This window comes from Prosopis cineraria, unplaced genomic scaffold (assembly GCF_029017545.1).
Source record: "Prosopis cineraria cultivar Desert tree isolate PC_DT_omini unplaced genomic scaffold, ASM2901754v1 PC12, whole genome shotgun sequence".
Classification (NCBI taxonomy): Eukaryota; Viridiplantae; Streptophyta; class Magnoliopsida; order Fabales; family Fabaceae; genus Prosopis; species Prosopis cineraria.
Genome location: NW_026555343.1, coordinates 19,075,278 through 19,094,366, shown reverse-complemented (window position 1 = coordinate 19,094,366; position 19,089 = coordinate 19,075,278). Strand labels below are relative to the sequence as shown.

Sequence of the window (19,089 nt, the reverse complement as noted above, 5' to 3'; positions counted from 1 at the left end):
TTTCCACATTCATTAATTTAATGAAATCTTGCAAAGTGTTGCTTCTCATTTCGCTGTTCTTCCTCTAGGCAAAAACCTGCGTCTTATTACTTCAATTATATTAGAATTTGTTACTGAAGATATTTCTGCTGCACTCTTGTACATAACTATAATGCTTCTTGGTTTCATATTATGCATTCATTATTAATGATGATTTAGTCTCAATTTCTGTTGAGTCATGTTAAAGTACTCCAAAATGTTGAGGCATCTCGCGTGGGAAGAAAGATTATCAAAGGGTGTGGAGCTAGAGGACAAGTGTCACGTATATATAAAAAATGTGATGCAATCGTAGAGGGATGAAAAGGATATCATCATGATTGGGATAAAATCTAATTTTTGGCTCAAGCCCAACTCAAGTTCCTAGATGGAAAGAGGTTAACAGGAGGAAGTGATAACTGACACCACCTTGGGAAATGGGAGGAAATGATGCAAGTTGGGATAATACGACAGCAAGTGGCCCTAAAAGAGTGGAATATAGAGCTCGAGAAAAATTGCCACCTTGCTTATAAAGGGGAAGTAAGGAACCCTTCAAAGAAATCTCCAATCCCTTCAACACCTGAACCCAGACAGAGACAATGTACAGACGCTTCATCTATCAAAATTATGTTTAGTTCCTCTAGATTAGCATGCATCCATTAGAGAGCAGCACGCCTTCTGCATACAATAGAGTAGCACCTCTCAGTAGAACAGTAGCATCACCGCCCTGGTGTTTTTCTTATGTTTTTTTTTTCTTTTTTCCGTATTATAGTTTCTGCAATTTATGTCAGAATAATAATATTACCATGTCTGCTACTTTTTTATGGTTCTTGCATTTTGCTCCTCTATTTTTAAGTTTGCATTCAGGTGTATTATGGCAAGGGATTCCAGGAACTTCTGTTTGGTTTAGAAATCAGGTTTATCGTACTATTTGAGCTTTAGCATAAAAAACTGAGGATGCCCTCAATGAATTTTACCCATGTCATCCAAGTAGCAGAATTGCTAGATAGCCTCAGACCTCAATATTGCATCCATGGACCTAGTTAAGCTCCCTAAGCCTTCGTTAATAGAATCCTTGTAAAATATGAAGCACCTTCAGCAAATTGAATTCTCATGGTTGAAAATTAAATGGGAAGATTCTTTTGTTTCTGATCTAGGTTATAGTCTAGACATGCTTCAAGGGTGAGTATTGATAGGGTTCCATTTGATGATTCATTTGACTTGGCTGAAGGATGCTCCTCTCCTTCAACAGCTTTCCATTAGCGCATACACCAATCAGTGGAAGAAGTGACAAGAGAAGAAGCAACAGCAGACGATTCTTTATTCTCTTCTCTCGGACATCTCTCTCTCTGTGTGGGAATTGCTCGAGTTGAAGAGCATTTATAAGACACTGTTGTCTTCTAATTCCTTGAAATCCATTGAAATATATGCTTGTCCGAAACTGAAGTTGCATGCCATTTGCTGATTCCAACTCTGACTTGCATGAGTTGAGTATTATCAGAGGAGAAGATGATGGAACAATTTGGAGTGGGATGACCCATCCCCTAGGCACAAGTTCCAATCAAAATTTAAAAAATTCACCAATGAGTTACTATCAGAGGTAAATACATTATAATAATACTAATACTACTATTCAGTCTGCTTTTTCTCTCTTATAATTATTGCTTGTAATTAACTAGGTAGTTGCAAATATATCATTGCAGATTACTGGGCCTCATCTATGTAGATATGTAGTTTGAGCACTGGTTTTTGGAAGTTGATTTTAATTTCTCGCAGCTTTTGAGATTGCATAAACTTCTTGTTCGAAGACCCAAGTGTGGCTGACCTTATATCTTAGATTCCCCCCCTCCCTCTGTATTCAACATAAAAAGGAAATGAAAGACCCTTGGTTGGTAGAAAGTGTTTGTAAAATCCTTGCTGTCCAGTTAATCATGAATTTTCTGAATCCATAGAACACATGTTATTACATTGTCAATAGGCTCAATGAGTATGGTTTGGATGTTCCTTGTCTTTTCGTATTCCTAGTGATCATTGGTGTTGGAAGATGCTTGGTCTTATTGGATGTATAATAGTCTCACATCGAGTTATTGAAGAATTAATCACAACTATATAACTGTGTGATGAGCCTTTCTGAATTAACTTATTGTATTTTGGTGTAAGTGACAAGTCTTAATGTATGATGATTAATGTAAAACTCTAACATGGTATTAGAGTCCTTTCAAATTTGTTCAAGCTATTTTGACTTTTTTGATTAACGTAAAGCTCTAAGATGTCCTTAGAGAATTTTGACTACATGAGATAAAGCTCTGATTGTGTGCTTATGCTGGGCATAAGAAAATATCAAAGCGTGGTGGTGTTTGAGTTTGTTGAAACTGATCCATTGAAGGTAATTTTTCCATCAGAGAATTGATAGCTGAATATTGGGCGTTGAATGTTAATAGAGTGCCAAATACTATGTCTTTTGACCACAATGTTCATATATATATGTGGTTTCCCCTTCACTGAATCAAATTAAGTTAAACGTAAATGGTTCTCATTTTAAGGTGTTGTCATTTGTGATCATCATGGGAGTACTTGTTGATGGTATAGCAACGATTGTTCATGTTTGCCTGCATCCTCTTTATTGGAAATGGTATTGCAAGGAAAATTAATTATTTCACATGCTTTATGGCAATATATCCATGCTTGATCATTATTTGTCCATAGGTTGGTCTTATATCATTTACCATTTATTTGGAGGGGAAAAAAATAAGGAGAAAAGAAAACTTCTAAACATAGTAAAAAAAATTTATTATTTTTTTAAAATTTTCCTTTTAGTTTTCTCTCTCTTTTTTTTCCTTCTCGCTTTTCTTTCCATTCAAATTAAGCATTTATGAAAAATTAATATGAAAATCCTTATAATTTCTTTGTGGCAATCTATGTCCATGAAAAAACAAATCATTATTTAATCTAGCTATGTGGCAATATACGTCCATGAATGTGCATAGTCAGATCTTATTTAGCATTAACAAATCAATTGAGACTGAATGAAAAGAAAAGTCCTACAGGGACTTCAACAAATTTTAAAATTATAGGGACTTGGCAAATTAATTTGTCCATATCAATATACAAAGACGATGGCAAGTGAAGTGAATATAAAATCAATGGCGTTATTCTCTACTCTCCTCCCTTCGAATTTACTTTTTTTTTTTTTTTTTTGCTCAGCGAATTTTTCGAACCAAAAAAAAGAACACACACACAAAACATGGTTTTAGATTTTACTTTTTTGAATTAGAAAAATTACTCCTAAACCTCACAAAAGAGATTTAATTATTAAGAGGTTCCATGAGATATATAAAATATTTTTTAAATTTTAAATCTTATACATTTATAACTTAATAAAGGGTTTACAATTAGGCAACTTGCAAATTGTAAATGCCCATCGTTTGGTTGCAAATATCCTTTGTTAAGTTGTAAATGCATAGAATTTAAGATTTATAAGTATTTTGTACATTTTATGTAACTTCTTGGTAATTAAATATCTTCTATGAATCCTAAGTGTAATTTTCCCTTTGAATCAATATATAATGAATTTTTTTAATATATGTTATTATTCTATTTTAATTTGGATGTATAAGTTTTTAAAAGGATATAATATTCATGCATTTTTACGGTGTGAGTAATCTAATTATCCACCCAACAAAGTAGAAATAAAAGAAAATAAATTTTGAACTTCTATCATGCGCTACCTCTAAAACTTTTTACAAGAAACAAATGCCTAATTTATGATGATTAAGTAAAGTATTTTCTTCATGCAAAATTATAAGTCATTTTTAGCTAATTTTAACAATTATTTACTCTTTTTGCCTCTGCCCAGTCAGTGGGAATTTACATAAGTTTATCTATATTGTACCTATTTATATGGTCATTTTTATAGAAAATTAGAGGAAAAAAATATAAATCAGGAAAAGAAAGAAAAAGGATCAATGTCCAACCTTCAGGCTCAAAAATAAATCTCCATCCATGGAGTAGGGAAAACTGAGTCTCTCTGCTCATGGACGCAAGAAAAGCGAGGATCTTCATTGAGTTCAGCCATGTCCGCTCGCGGCCGTACGAAGACAAAATCTCTGCCCACAGACGTAATCAACACGAAGAAGACCATCCACAGGAAGCTCGTCAGTGCGCAGAAACTACATGAGGGAAATTCCATCGCGTGCGGACATCTTAAGGCTCGATGTTTCACCATGCCCACTTGCCCAGAGGAGCTCGTGGAAATGCAACCTTCATCATTCGATCACGCCAGGACATGGAGAAGAGGAATTCGACAGCAAATGGATGTGAAGAAAAATAGGTGGCAGAAGCTTTATCTAAAATCCAAATGTGAGATTAAACAATATCTTGTCAAATTAGATAGTTTATTTAAACAAAGCCCTTGCGAACTTCTAAAAGCATTGAGGTTTATATATGAAATTTAGAGGGGAAATCTGGATATTAAACCAATGTTTGAAAGGTGTCCTCGAAGCTTGGCGAGACAACTAAGCGATTCTTGAATAAATATTATAGGGTTATCCTATTCTATTTCATGCTTTTTAATTTTTGCATTGAATTTAAATTTTTTTACATATTTAGCAATATGAGTAGCTAATTTTCTTTTATTTTTATAAATTATAGGAACCTTTAATGTTTTATAGGTAAATTTTTTTTAGTTATTTATTTTGATGGATGCTTTAATACTTAATATAATTTATTTTTTTTTTATATTATTGGATGGCCAACTATAGTTTATGTTTTGATCTTGAAATTTAGCTTTAACAAAAGAGAATATAATTTATGCTTGAAATAGATATATACTCAATGATACTAAGTATGTTTTATAATTAATGGATATATAATTTAATTTAAAGCCTTAATTTTAAAGTTAAACTAAAGTGTGATAATAAAAAAAAATTAAATTGTAAAATATAAAAGCGAATTGAAATTGCTAGGGCATTATTTAATTGTTAATTTTAACTTGGATATATTCTTTGACATTTTTTTATGTTACAGAAAATACAATCTTTAATTTTCATAATTTCTTTTGTCTTTTAGTTCCTTATAGTTTACATATTTTTCAATGGTTTTATATTTGAAAGAATTTCAGAAATCTACTTGGCCTTAAATTTTTCTAAAGCCTAAATATTTTATAATTTTATTTATTTTCATTTTTTTGAATTTCATTTTTCAGTGAAAATATATTATCCTATCAAGTTCTTAACAATTTTATATTTTCATTTTTCATTCTCCTTTGGTGGAATGAGGGGGGCGATGGAAGTCTTTTAAACAATTTAAAATTAAAATAACCATAATATAAATTTATCTCAGTAAAAAATTTGAATAATTAATTTTTTTAATTCAATTTTTTTAATTATACTTGGAAAATACATGTAATTTCATAATCTTTTCTCTTATTCTTCATTTCTTTTTCTTATAAAAAAAAAATGCTCTCCCTCTCTTCCATGGTTGGCTTGTTGCTCTCCTTGGCAGTTTAGATACAGTGCTCGCGGGTAGAGAAGAATGCGAAGAGCCAGACTGAGAAATGCAAGAGACCAGACACCAGAAAGCTCACCTTCAAGATTTCGCTCATCGCAACATCATCGACCATAGGGTTCTCAACCTATCTGAATCTCACTTACCTTTTTCTTCTTCTTCAAGACCCTTCCCCAGAAGAATTCTGCATCCAGGTGGCTATGCTGGACAACATGTTCACCTTCTTCCTGAATCTCCCTCGCCCATTTGCAGCCATCCCTTAAAGATTTCATCTTCCGACTCAGACACCTTCTACTCTGACATTGCTTCCCATTTCCCCTCTCCAAGAAACCAGGTATCGTTTCCAATTCAAGAAACATCGTCGTTGAATGATCAATTTCGGTCATTCCAGCTAATAATTTACTTCCTTTTTTCGGTATTTTTTTTCTTAGTTTATTTACTCTGATCATCTGGATTTGTTTGCGTCTTTGTGCAATGACATGGTGATGAATCTTTCTGTTCTCTATTTCGTTGCCATTTTTGTATTCTCTGTTCTTGGTTTTATAAGTTGACCTTGTTAGAAGTATTATGTTTGGTGCTTTGATCGTTTTTCTTGAACCTGAAGAATGAAGTGCTTTGGAATAGTTAACAGCCACACTATGGATTAGTAATAATCATGCGTAAATGAAGGTGTCTCAATTCTAGTTAAGAACAAATATATATATATATATATATATTATAATAAGCTAATCAAGTCATGCACTCTTCTTGAACTGATGTGATTTTATTTGTGAAAACTAATCAGTTGCTACAATAATTTTAAGTGATAATCATTTCTAAGTTAGGTTCGTCTTTTGCTTCCCGACCAAGTAATTGCGAATACGTGCACTTTCAAGCAAATGCATCCTCTGGTTTTTTGGTTGCCCAACCTGAAGTCGGCATTTTAATTCCAGTCATGCTTCTTGAGGATGATTACTGATGCTCCTTTCTTTCCTGATATGGCTATGAAATTCGTGGATTCCGATCACCCAATGTGATTCTGAAGTTGATTTTGAAAATTAATAGATAGATGCAGTGTGTAGGATCACTTGAGCAATAGATTTCATTTGAATGTTGGACCTCATAATGTGTGTGGATCTCATATATTCATTGCCTAATAGATCCAAAAATGAAATTTCTTGATTTGATATTATCTTTTACTTTTATCACATAATGAGGAACTCACATTTCTATGTTCGACTATTGAAATCTCAGAGCTTTGGAACATCCTGCAACGAGGACAATAACTGTTCCTCATGCTACTGTGAAATAGAAGAGTGGTTGGAGCACGCAAACAAATTTTGCAGACCTTTTAACTTTAATGCCAGATATCATTTATCATCAGATACTGGTGATAGTTTGGATCAAAATGGAAGAAGCCCAGAAGTCAAATTGAGCATATCATCGATATGCAAAAAGTTTCTTGATCATGAACTTTACAGCAACACACAACCTTCAGCTAATGAGAGTACTGTTTATGGAAGTCAAAGTTGTCTTGCCTGCATAAACAGCGTGTATGGAACATCAAAATCTGAAAGAGATCAGGGACAAAGAAAGTTGTTGAGCAGGCCCAAACCTTATAAAGCCTACTTGAATGAAATCGAAATGCAGAAGCTGGAAACTGAAAGAGATTCGTGGAAGAGAGCCAGACATCTTGAGCTGTTGGAAAGGTATGAATTGAGAGGGAGCAAGACAAGAAAGGAATACTACATTATTTTTACTGAAAATTAGGTGATATAGAATATGAAAAATGAAGTACACTGTTCATAACTTGTTTGCTATAAATTTTATATTTTATATTGAATACTGATTTCTTGCATACTAATGGGGCATGATAGCATGTGCAATAAACACAACACACACACATGAAACCTTAGATCTGCTGAAGCAGTAATTCAACTGAAATGAAGAAAAATGAAAGTGAAAGGATGGGCCCACCTCTACTCTTGTTGGTCCTATAAGTGGTGAAGCTCGCCCATCTTTCTTTTTCTTTCCTTCTTTTCACTCCAAATGCATTTATGTTTAGGAGATCCTAGTTACAGATACATGTCGTTATTATACAGTAGAGACACAAGAATTATTCACAGTTTAGCTGTTTGAACTATTGCCTAATTATTGGGTGAGCACGTGAACTTTCAAATCTGACAAAAGAGGTCGTCTATTCACTTGAACTAACAATCTCTATAAACCAGCATTTGGTTTGAAGGAAAATGCAGACATACGAAATTGCGTGAGGATCATGGGGACTATTGTTTATTTTATCCCGAATTTATTGTTTTCATTGTCGCTCAATGTTTAAGAAGGTATTTTGTTATACTTTAATGATAATGTGCTAATTTTATAACTAGACATTAGTTTGTAAAGTACAACGTTATGGGAAAAAATGAAAGCAGGAAGGTACTCAAATCTTAGTGGAAGCAGTGGATGTGTGCGTGTGTGAATTGATTGAGGAAGCAACTAGCACTGATATGATGATCATGTAAACATTTTGGTAGGATGAGAAGGAAGGAAGCTGCTATAGATGACTGGGAATTGCAGAAAACCAGGATAGCTGTGGAAAAAATGAAGAAACTTCAGCAAAATCTTCAGGTACGTCTTATGATGAATATTAGGATTTATGGTTCTTCATAAAAAAATCAAATGATAATTTTTCTGGCTAATAAAACAAACCATATGACAAAAATATCGTTTTGTTAGCATCTGGAAAATGTTTTCCCCTCTGATCAATCATTCCCCCCTTCTCCCCCCCACCAAAAAAAAGAACCCCACTTCCTTTTTTAAAAGTACTATAATAATTATAATAAAATGGCTATTTAGTGAATATTTAATCAAGCACTTTTAGTTGAATCATTTGTTTGAATGACAAAATTCCTTTTTTTTTTCCAAAAAGGAAATTCATATCTAAAAATGTTAATTTGGTTAATAAATAAGAATAAGCCCCCGTGTCATTGCACTGAGGCGTTTATTAATTTAATTATGGCATGACAATAATTAAGCTACTTTGCTACTTAGAGATATCTTGCTTAAGGGGGATAGAGAAGAATCCAGCTTCCTTTTGTTGTTTTTTGTCTTAACAAATTGTAACGTGCTTTTGCAGAACAAGTTGGAGACAAAACAGCTTGAGGTTGCGTCCAAAACCCAGAAGAAACTATGCTTGCTGAAGCAAAAAGCAGAAAAAAAACAGAAGAGAGATTTGAGGCGAACAACAATAGAGAAGATCTCAACTACTACAAATGTCTCTGGAACACACACTTGCAGTTGCAGAGGATTCACATGTCTCAAACTTGGATCATTCTGTTAAATTCATTATGTATTACTTAGGTATGACCAAAAGAAAAAAAACTATACATATAGATCTATCATCCACAAGGAGATGCGGATTATCGGCGCGGCAAAATTGTGTTTTTTTTCTTATGAGTACGTTACAGTTTAGGTAAACCAGGAAAAACACTGTCAGAGATATTAATTTGTAAATGGTTAAAAAATTAGGCTGTCTCATGCAGCCAATTTGTTGTTTGTTAGCTAGTTTTGAGAGTCACAATATAGTAATATGATTGATTCATCGAGTTTTAAATTGAATTTATTTAATCTAGTTTAACTTGTTGAACGATGATGATGTGATAGTGCTATAGATTATAGAATAGTTTTGGTATTTTCAAAAATATAAATGCTGCGAAATGGAATGATAATTTAAAATGATATAATTTATTAACAAATTTATCTATTAATTAATAAGTAATCTGTCCCTTGACATGAACATTTTCAAACTTATAATGTAACTATTAATTTTTTTTTTTTAATCTAAGGAGTTATGAGTCTAGAGGCGAAATCCAGAAGGGAAGGACGACATCTAAAAGCAAAGTTGTTTGAATGATATATAATAAAATAAACTTTTAATATATAATTATTAAAAAAGACATGAATTTTATGATATGTAATGTTTTGTTTTGTGAAACTTGATTGGTTAAAAAATATGTAAATAATATAAAATTTGATATGGTAAATAATATATAATAATAAATGAGTGAATAATAATATAAAATTTAAGTATAACAAGATCAAAATTAATTGTGAAATAAAAAGATTAGATTTATAATATATCAATTATTAAATACCTTAACGATTGTATTCTTAAAAAAAAATTAAAGTTATATTATACTATTTGTATAGTTAGCAACTTGGCATGAAGGTGGTGGGCTAGAAGAAAGTTCATGTTCAACCGTCAGAAGAAGATATAATTGGCTTTTATTTTTTGGCCAGAAAAGAAGAAAATATAACTGGCTACAAGGGTAACATGGTTAGTTGCCTTATTGAATTAATTACACTCATTATACAAACTGGAAAATGTAAAAGCTATTCTTTTCAAAATGCGAAAAGCTCCACCAGACCAGCTATAAGTTTGTCTTTTAGGGAGAATTACAATTAAAGATCATAGATGAAACTTAATTATTAGTGGGTCTAAAAAAATTTAAAATTTTAATTCAGTTTAGAAAAATTAAAGTGAAAATAATTTCAATAATGAAAAGAGCAAACTACCATTCACTTGTTATGCAGGATCATTAATTGTTAATTTTCCTACTTTACTTATCAATTTATCAATATGAGTTATAAATTATATTTGTTTGTCAGACATGTAGTAATATCAGTTGTTAATTTATTAATATCAGTTGCAAATTATAATACCTATAGTAATTTAATAAGTAAAGTTGGCAATTTAATAATTAATATTATTGTTTCTGATTAAACAACTAATGTCAAGTTTTATACAATTATTGATATATAAATTCATATAATTTACAACTTATATTAATAATTTAACAAGTGGAGTCAAAAAATTAACAACTAATGATTGTGCATAACAAGTGAAGGATATTTTAATTTTTTCACTATTATAAATATTTTTACTTTAATTTTCTTAAACTAAACTAAAATTTTAGATTTTTTTTTTTTTGGAATCCACTGGTGATTAAGTCCCACCATGATCCGTGAAATTCCTTTATTGACCCCAATATCGTTAATGACAGCCCCTTCTTCCTCACTTCATTGTTGTTTTTGAGAATAATAAATATTCTTTTTTATTTAATATATAAGTCATTCTCTAAAGAAAATTTATGGTTCTTTTATGAGTCAATTTCTAAAAAAATATTAATTTTAAAGTTTGATTCATGAAAGTTTGTATGGAGAGCACTGCTCATGAGAGAAAAACCTCTTAGATGATGTTTAAATTTTTTAAGGGATTAATTTTATGACTATTGGAAGATCATACTTTCAAAGAAAAAAAGCTTCTTTTTTTTTAATTTTTGGCTTTTAGCTTTTCGTACTTATTTCAGCTTTTGCCTCTTTTTGTTTTTGAAAGTTTAATATTTTTCTTAAAAGATATCAAATAATTGCGTTCAGTATGTATGTATGTAATTCATATCATTTTCATTGATCATTATATATTTAAACTTATTTTTGAATTAAATTATTTAAATAAGTTTTAATTTGAAACTAACTTTTTGAGTAAAGGGAGTATTCAAACATAAATTGCATTAGCATAATTAACTTTTTTTTCTAATTTTAATTTGTAAACTTCAGTTTTGCAAATTTTCATCCAAACATGCGTTACTAAATATACTGAGGTAATGTTAGTTTTGAATTAAGTTAGGATCAATATTTTAAAAATTAGAATGGACTGAATGATTACCAATTGGACCATTGATTAGAGCCATCAATGGCTTGGTTTAGACTAAAAAATTATTTTTATAATTTAGTGGAATTGAACTAGAGTTGAGTTGTGATTGAGCCAAAAACCTGAACGTTTCAAGAAAACTAAATAAGTCTAAACTTAATATAAATATAGGCTAAAAATTTTTAAAAAAATTCAAAAATTAGACTCCATTAAAAGTCATCTTCATTTTTGGTCCATTCATATTTATATAGCATGATTTGAAATCATTTTTTGAGAAAAGAAGTTGACAGATATAGGTATAAATGCATATACTTTTGAGCTTACTTATGCTTGATTTAACCAAAACCTACCTATATTTGATAAGTTAAAAAATTAAAATTTATAATATTATTTATTTATGATCATGTTATATTATTGTATTAACAATGAGACATGCTATATATTTATTTCTTTTTTATATATAATTATTTGGGCTAAAATTAAGCCCACTTTTGCTTTTAGAAGATGGGTGGTTAATGAGGAAAACTTGATCAAGCACGCACTATTTTAAAAAGATAAGAGTGGAAAGTTATGGGACAAAAAAAAAAAAAAGAAACCATGGGAAAAACTGTCACTTGTGCCTATAAAAAGAAAGCCACCACAACTATACAAGTCTAAATAATCTATCTAAACAATACAAAAGCTCAACCTCGACCAAAATCCACTTGCTGTGCTAGATTCAAACCTTTGACCTTATGTCATTCCAAGCTTGCCCCAACGCGGTCTCTTTTATCCTTCAACAAATTGGACACGGCACCCTTAACGTGTCATGTATTCAACAAAGAGCGGTGAGTTCTCTAACAATTAGTAGATTGTTAGCTCTTAGTAGAATAATAGTAACAATGTGCTAGAGTTTTTTTTTTTTTGCAGTTTTTTATCTTTTATTTCTTGTAATTTCTCTTTTATTTTTACCAATATCATGTCAACTCTCACCATGCAAGGCTCGTATATTTTCTTTATCTTTATTTATTCATTGCCTTTATTTTTAGACACTTGTATTTAAAGAAATTGTGGTAAAAAACCATGCAAGCTCACCATTTGCTTTATAAATCAAGTAAATCACACATTTTAAGGACATGCTCCTTTAGCACGCCTATGCTGCAAACAATAATATTATTTTTTTAATTGTTATGTCACTAGTTCAACTACTTTAATTGATTATATTATAAAAACTGAAATCTGCCAAACATCCAGTTCGGCTTTTAAAGCATTGATTTTTTAATAAGAAATACAATATATATTAGTAATAAAAAGTACACGCAAGCAAAAATTACATAATGAGAGATGAGTGAGTAAACCAAGTGGAATAACTAAAAGACAGAAAAAGAAAAAAAATATAACATCGTGGGTGCCTGGATGTCCGCCGCAGAGAATGTGGCAAAGAATTGAATATCGTGAACCCTTCTCCCCACCTGGCTGTGTGAGAGAGGAAGTTGTGCACGAGGTTCTTCAAGTAGGCGACACGCAAGCTGGCAATAGATGAACCACTATCTGTGAATCGTCCATGAGGCATGCTAAAAACAAAAAAGATGGAATAAGTTGGTATCCTTAATGCTTCGTCTGAATCCAACCATTAATTGAGGAGTACATAAAATTACCAGTTGACAATGATCAGAATAAGGAGATTTAACTCTTTTTTCATGCAAATGTTTTAGTCCTCCTATGCTTCTTTTCTTGATTTGTTCTGCACTATAATAACCAAGCGAAATAAGTCAAAATACACTGAAACAGGACGAGAAAAAGAAGAAGTGTCAACAATGGGACTCGAATCCCTGCCCTTTCGAACCAGTACCTGAAACTGGCGCCTCGGACCAAGTCGGCCATGTTGACTTCCTCTCATGCTACCTAAATCATTATAACCAAAAAATATTTCTATCTTTGTCTTTAATAATTTTTTACCGAATTATCTTATTATGTTTTATACCACAAAAGTATAATTTATGTTCTACATTGTATCGATTAACTAGAAGTCACTTTTTGCAAAGTTGGCGGAATCAATATTTGATGCATAATTTTAAGAAATTATTGAATTTGTAATGTAGTAAATATAATCAAGAATTCAGCAGTGTATCTCATAATTTTAAGAAATTATTGAAGTCACCTTTTCCGTAATTTTTTTTTTTGAGTCAGCTATATGTCATATTTATTTTAACAATTGGAAAAGCTAAAAACCAGTGAATGAATAATAATCATGCTGAAATCCTTTAATTTTTAAAAAATTATTTTTCATTTTCCATGATTCAGGCATGCAAGTGCGATGATTAGTCTATTTTAATATTTATATTGAATTCATCCAATTTTTATAAGTAGCCAAATACATTAACAAATAAAAAGAAAAAGTAGCTACAAGGATAACATTAAAACAAGACTAACAAGCGATTAGGAAAACTAAGAGGGAAAATTAGAAATCTCAGCACCACTCTTTTGCATTGGCGAGAAGCAATGCAAAATGAAATACATTCACTTGAGCGTAATGGGACTTGGACTCTTGAACCCTTGCCACCTGGGAAGCGAGCTATTGATTCTAAATGGGTATATATATAAGACCAAGTACAAGCTGAATGGGGACATTGAGAAATATAAAGCGCGGCTCATAGCTAAGGGGTAGGAAGGGATTGACTTTCATGAGACTTTTGCTCCAGTTGCGAAAATGGTGACAGTATGGACGTTGCTCGCAGTGGCAGCCAAACGGTAATGGATTGTGCATCAGATTGATTCATGTGAATAAAGCATTTTTACATGGTGACTTACATGAAGAAATGTATATGAAGGTGCCTCAAGGTTTTTGAAAGGATGAATGAAGACACAAGTGTCTGTTATCTACAAAAGTCACTTTATGGCTTGCGTCAAGCATCTCGAAATTGGTATGAAAAATTCACCACTTCTCTTCTCAACATCAGTTTCTGCTCGTCGAAGGCTGACTATTCCCTATTCATTACACTCATGGAATCATAACGATGTATGCACTCATTTATGTGGATGATGTGTTGCTGACTAGCAATGATAGTCACCATTTATCCTCTGTCAAGGTGCATCTGCATCACAACTTCAAGATAAAAGATATGGGGCCACTCAAATACTTCTTGGGTATCGAGGTTGCTCGTTCGCCCGCTAGTTTTGTCCACAGCTAGTGCAAGTACACCTTGGATATAATCAAGGATACTGGAATAATGGAATGTTGACCAAGTCTCTTTCCCATGGAACAGAATGCCAAGCTCATTGTAGACAATGATGATGTCGGGGACTGACCCAGAGCAATACTAGCGTCTTGTGGGTCGTTTCGTGTAACTCACCTTCACGCGACCTGACATTGCCTTTGTGGTCATTGTGTTGAGTCAGTTTTCTCATTCGCCTGCACAAATTCATATGCAGCTTGCAGACCGTGTTTTTCATTACTTGAAAACCACTGCCGGTCGAAGTATTTTACTCACGAGTAATGTGAACATACAACTTGAGGCCTATTGTGACGCCGATTGGGCGGGTTGCCCTCTTACCTGACGATCTTGCACTGGGTATCTTGTTCAATTTGGTGGTTCGCTTATATCATGGCATTCAAAGAAGCAAACCGACGTGGCTCGTTCATCCGCTGAAGTACAGTATCGAGCCATGGCCACTACCGTGAGTGAATTGCTATAGCTATGCTAGCTACTCAGTGAGTTTGGTGTTTTCTACAGTACTGCCACCCCACTCTACTGCAACATTCAAGTGGCACTTCACATTGCCAACAACCATGTGTTCCATGAATGCACCAAGCACATTGAAATGGACTGTCATTTTTGTTCGAGAACGCGTTCAATCTGGAGAAATTTTCCCACTTAAGGTGTCGAGTAAGTTGCAGCTAGCTGACATGTTCATGAAGCCCCTTGGACGTGATCGCTTGCATGAACTCATTTGCAAGTTAGGCGTGGCGAATCTTCACGCGCCAACTCGAGCGTGAGTAAAGAAATATGGACTGGGGCTCCTGTAGGCCCGTGCATGCACGTGGACTTGGTCATTGATCGTTGGTTAGCATGATGCGACATGATAGATACGTTAGTTTGTGATACGTGCTACGTTTATCTTTTCGACTTGCTGCTTGTATATAAGTCTGCGTATACAGAGTTTGAAATATATGAAAGGCTTCGTTTTCTATATAACCATATCAAATGAATTAGAAAAAAATTGCTTTCCAAGAGCTAATCTAGTTAACTGTAATGGAGTTCACAAAATATAAAAAAAAAAAAATCCAAGAAATAAACCCTTATTTAAGAAATCAGAGGAGCCCATGGATATAGAGCCAAACCAAATAGCAATAGTCTAATAACAATCACAAAAGATTTTTGACCGTTCTTACATTTTCAATATTTTTCATTCTCAACATTTGTTTTAATAATTCTGGTTTCCATTCTATTAAATTTTATACCGTACCTATTCATCTGGTCCTGTGACTCTTGTCTGCACACAATTTCTCAAGTGAAAAATAACCATGGTTATTTTGAGTTAATAATCAGAAACATTTCTCTATGTATCTACACTTGCGTATTGCTTATGAAATCGAATCAGAGTTGTATGTACCTCGAATGAACTGATCAATAGTTTAAATCAATTTCTAATCAAATCACTCTCAACAACCAATGAATGGACGAGTGATTGTAATTTCTATACAATATTACATTTACTTGTTTACGTTGTTTATTTGTTATATATATTGCATATATCTCGCATCTGGATGAAAAACAAATTACTAATCCCTTCTATCATTTTTATAAAAAATAAATAAATACTAATTAATTCATTAGGACCATTAAATGTATAGTAAAAGTCTGTTATAATTTATAAATAGTGTGTTATAGGTATAGACTTTTTAATTCCAAGAATACACTTATTTAATTGACTCTAATAACTTCTCTTGCTTGAGGAAAATATGAGTGGATTGTAATTATAATTTTTCTTTATGATAATACAATTTTTAATCCCTCAAAATTATCTCAGTTATTGATTCAGTGTCTTAAATTTAATTTTTATCAATTATTTCAGTTGTCGATTTGGTCCTTATTATTTAAATAGAACATAGTGATAAGTCACCTTTATTACACACTTTTCCTTATTATTATTGACCAAAAATCATGTTATATTTATTCAAATTACACACTTATTGCATTGATTGTGAAAAATCGCCTAAGTGTAGGATTTTATGCATTAGGGGTATTTTGGTCATAAAATTGGACTTTTGAGTGAGAAATTTTTCAAGATGCATTTTTAGTCCAAAAGAACAATGATCCAATTAGATTTCTCAATTTCATCTTATATTGAAAATAATTAATTTCACAAGTTGACTGTTTTGAAAAGTTAAAATTTCAGATTGACTTGTTTTCTTGCACTTGAGCTAGGTTATTTTTGTGCATGTGTGGGCTTACACTTTTTAGGCTATTTGGCATTCCCCTAAGCCTCTTTTATGATGTCATAATTAATTTTTACTATTTAATTGCATTATGCCACATGTTTAGGGATTAATTTTAATTGAAAAAGCAAATTATTATCCATATACTTTGAACTTTGATCATATGTGTCACATTTATTTGTGTAGGGTTACACACCTTGGATTTGGCACATGAGGATCATTTGATTGGAATACTAGATGAGTTAAGAAATAAAACACTTGAGTTTTGGAGTGAAAGTACAAGCCTTGTATGGTCTTACACACATTGTACTACACTTTGATTTCATTCACTCTCTCTCTTAATTTCCCATCATCTTTGCCTTTATTTAATTCAATTTTTAGATCATTTTCATCTGAATTTTCATCCCTTTTACCATGGTAAAGAATAAAATTATTCTAGGTCATTTTTCACCCACTTACTAAACACTAAAGTTGGGCCCATTCACCCTAAACTTGAATCAAACTACCCTAATTTCATTTTCAACATTCATTCCATCTTCATTTAGCATTATTCCAGCCTCCACCCCTTCTCCATTATCTCTCCATTGTTTTTTATGTTCTTCATCTCCATCTCACTTCTCTCCTCCATATCTCATAATCCAACCATCAAAATCCTAATCCGACTCCACCATTTTTCTTCTTCCATCTCACTCTTCAAACCCTAAGCATCATTTTCTTGGTTTGGCTTCAAAATTCTCAAGGTGTTCATGAGTATGGTTTGGCTATGGTGGAAGGATTGTGCTCAAATGAGTTTCAAGATGACTAGAGGCTAAATCTATAAGGAGTGCTAGGAACGAAGGATGCTAGAAGAGTCTTAAAGTATCTCAAGGAAGGTTAAGGGTTATGGCCACTTTTTATTAAATCTAAGTTGATGCAATCTTGTTTTTAAAATTAAGAGCATTGTTATATCTCATTTTTATTGGCCAAAATTGGTATTTACCTATTGGTTTAGTGTTTTTCCACTTAGTTTCACTTTGTGTAGTTGCTAGAAATTTTCTCCAATACATTATAATTCATATAAATATATGTTTTATGTATGTTGAATATGTCTTACATTGGCTAGGTATAAATATGTTTGGTTGGTGTTTGATAAAATGTCTTGTGTGCAAAATTGTGCATTTAGCTGGACTACACTTAAGGGAAACTAGGGGAGATTTTGATCACTTTACACCTAGCTAAGGAATTGATTAGGGACTTGTATAAAATTGTGCAAGGACTTGATTAATTGAATTGGTTAGGAAGGCACACTTATACGAAATTATGTAAGGGGTTTGATTTAGGTCAGGAGAGTGAAAATTAACCTTAGCCTAATTCAAAAGAGAAGACAAGGAATTTAGCATCCTATAACTCTTAGAACCCCACTTTAGAAAGATTTAATCACTCACATTTTTTTTGAATAGAAGGCCATAAAAAAATTATGTAGATAGACGTATTAAGTCATATCAACATATAAAAAGTTACTACAACCAGAAGGTAGACTATCAAAAATCTGAATAGTTGAGTTGTCGGGAAAGGCTTGATGGGTCATCTAATTTGCGCATTTGTTAGCCTCTCTAAAGACGTGATTGAAAGTGACTGACCAATCATGCATAAGAAGATCTCTGATTTTGTTAATAGTTGCAGCAAGCGGATGAGTATTAAAAAACTCATTGCGTTTGAGCATGATTGCTTCAGCAGAATCTGAGTAGATATTGACTCTGTTAAACTTCTTTGCCTAGTAAATATTGAGTCCTTCAAGAATGCTCATAAGTTCAGCTGCCATGCTAGGATAATCACTCACATTTCAATTTCACTAGTTAATTAGGTCTTTAGTTAAACCTGTCCTTTTAGTTTAATTAGTTAAAATCAATCAATTCTTAGTTAGTTTAGTCCACTAGTTAGCCTTAATTAACCTTAGTTAGCCTCCTTAGTGAAGAATGACCTAGGTTGTCGCTAGTACTATATTAGTGTTAATTTAGCTATTTTGGGATATAAGCGACACACGCTTCCTAATAGCACTATTAAAATATAGTGTCATAGATAATAAATATTGATGGTAACTATGTAGATTAATAAAAAAAGAGAGGGCAACTATTTAGGTAAGGAAGAAAAAAGAAAACTCAAATTTTAAAAAACAAAATAAAAATGCATTTAAGGAAATATATTAATAAAAATTAAACTAATTAAGCTATTTTGTTCTCATTTAGCTATATATACAATTCAAGTTATCAATATATTTTATACATTAGATTAATTTGAGAGTCAACTAGTGTTTTAAAACTTAAAAGGACTAAAATGATGATTTAAGAATGAAAACATAGGGAACAAATTGATAAAAATTAAACTTAAGGGACTAAATCGATAAGTAGGTCAAATTTAAGGAACTAAGTTTCAATATCTCTCTTCTTTTCAATGAAGATATAAAAGGGATATTTTAATAAAT

General features: G+C 32.1%; 1 protein-coding gene across 1 annotated transcript; it reads left to right on the top strand.

Moving 5' to 3' along the window:
* The first annotated feature begins 4,002 nt into the window (after nt 1–4,002).
* On the top strand, nt 4,003–9,010 carry LOC129287605 (uncharacterized). The gene is made up of 5 exons (XM_054923815.1): nt 4,003–4,374; nt 5,518–5,854; nt 6,754–7,208; nt 8,034–8,127; nt 8,636–9,010. Exons 2-5 carry the CDS (start codon nt 5,570–5,572, stop codon nt 8,837–8,839), a joined length of 1,038 nt encoding a protein of 345 aa, XP_054779790.1. The 5' UTR covers nt 4,003–4,374; nt 5,518–5,569; the 3' UTR covers nt 8,840–9,010.
* The last annotated feature ends 10,079 nt before the right edge of the window (nt 9,011–19,089 follow it).

What these genes read in the sequence shown, in the direction of transcription:
- LOC129287605 (XM_054923815.1), top strand. Translation starts at nt 5,570, where the DNA reads ATGCAAGAGACCAGACACCAGAAAGCTCACCTTCAAGATTTCGCTCAT. An exon ending in TCCCCTCTCCAAGAAACCAG is followed by an intron (nt 5,855 to 6,753) that starts GTATCGTTTCCA and finishes TTGAAATCTCAG; the next exon opens with AGCTTTGGAACATCCTGCAA. An exon ending in AACTTCAGCAAAATCTTCAG is followed by an intron (nt 8,128 to 8,635) that starts GTACGTCTTATG and finishes GTGCTTTTGCAG; the next exon opens with AACAAGTTGGAGACAAAACA.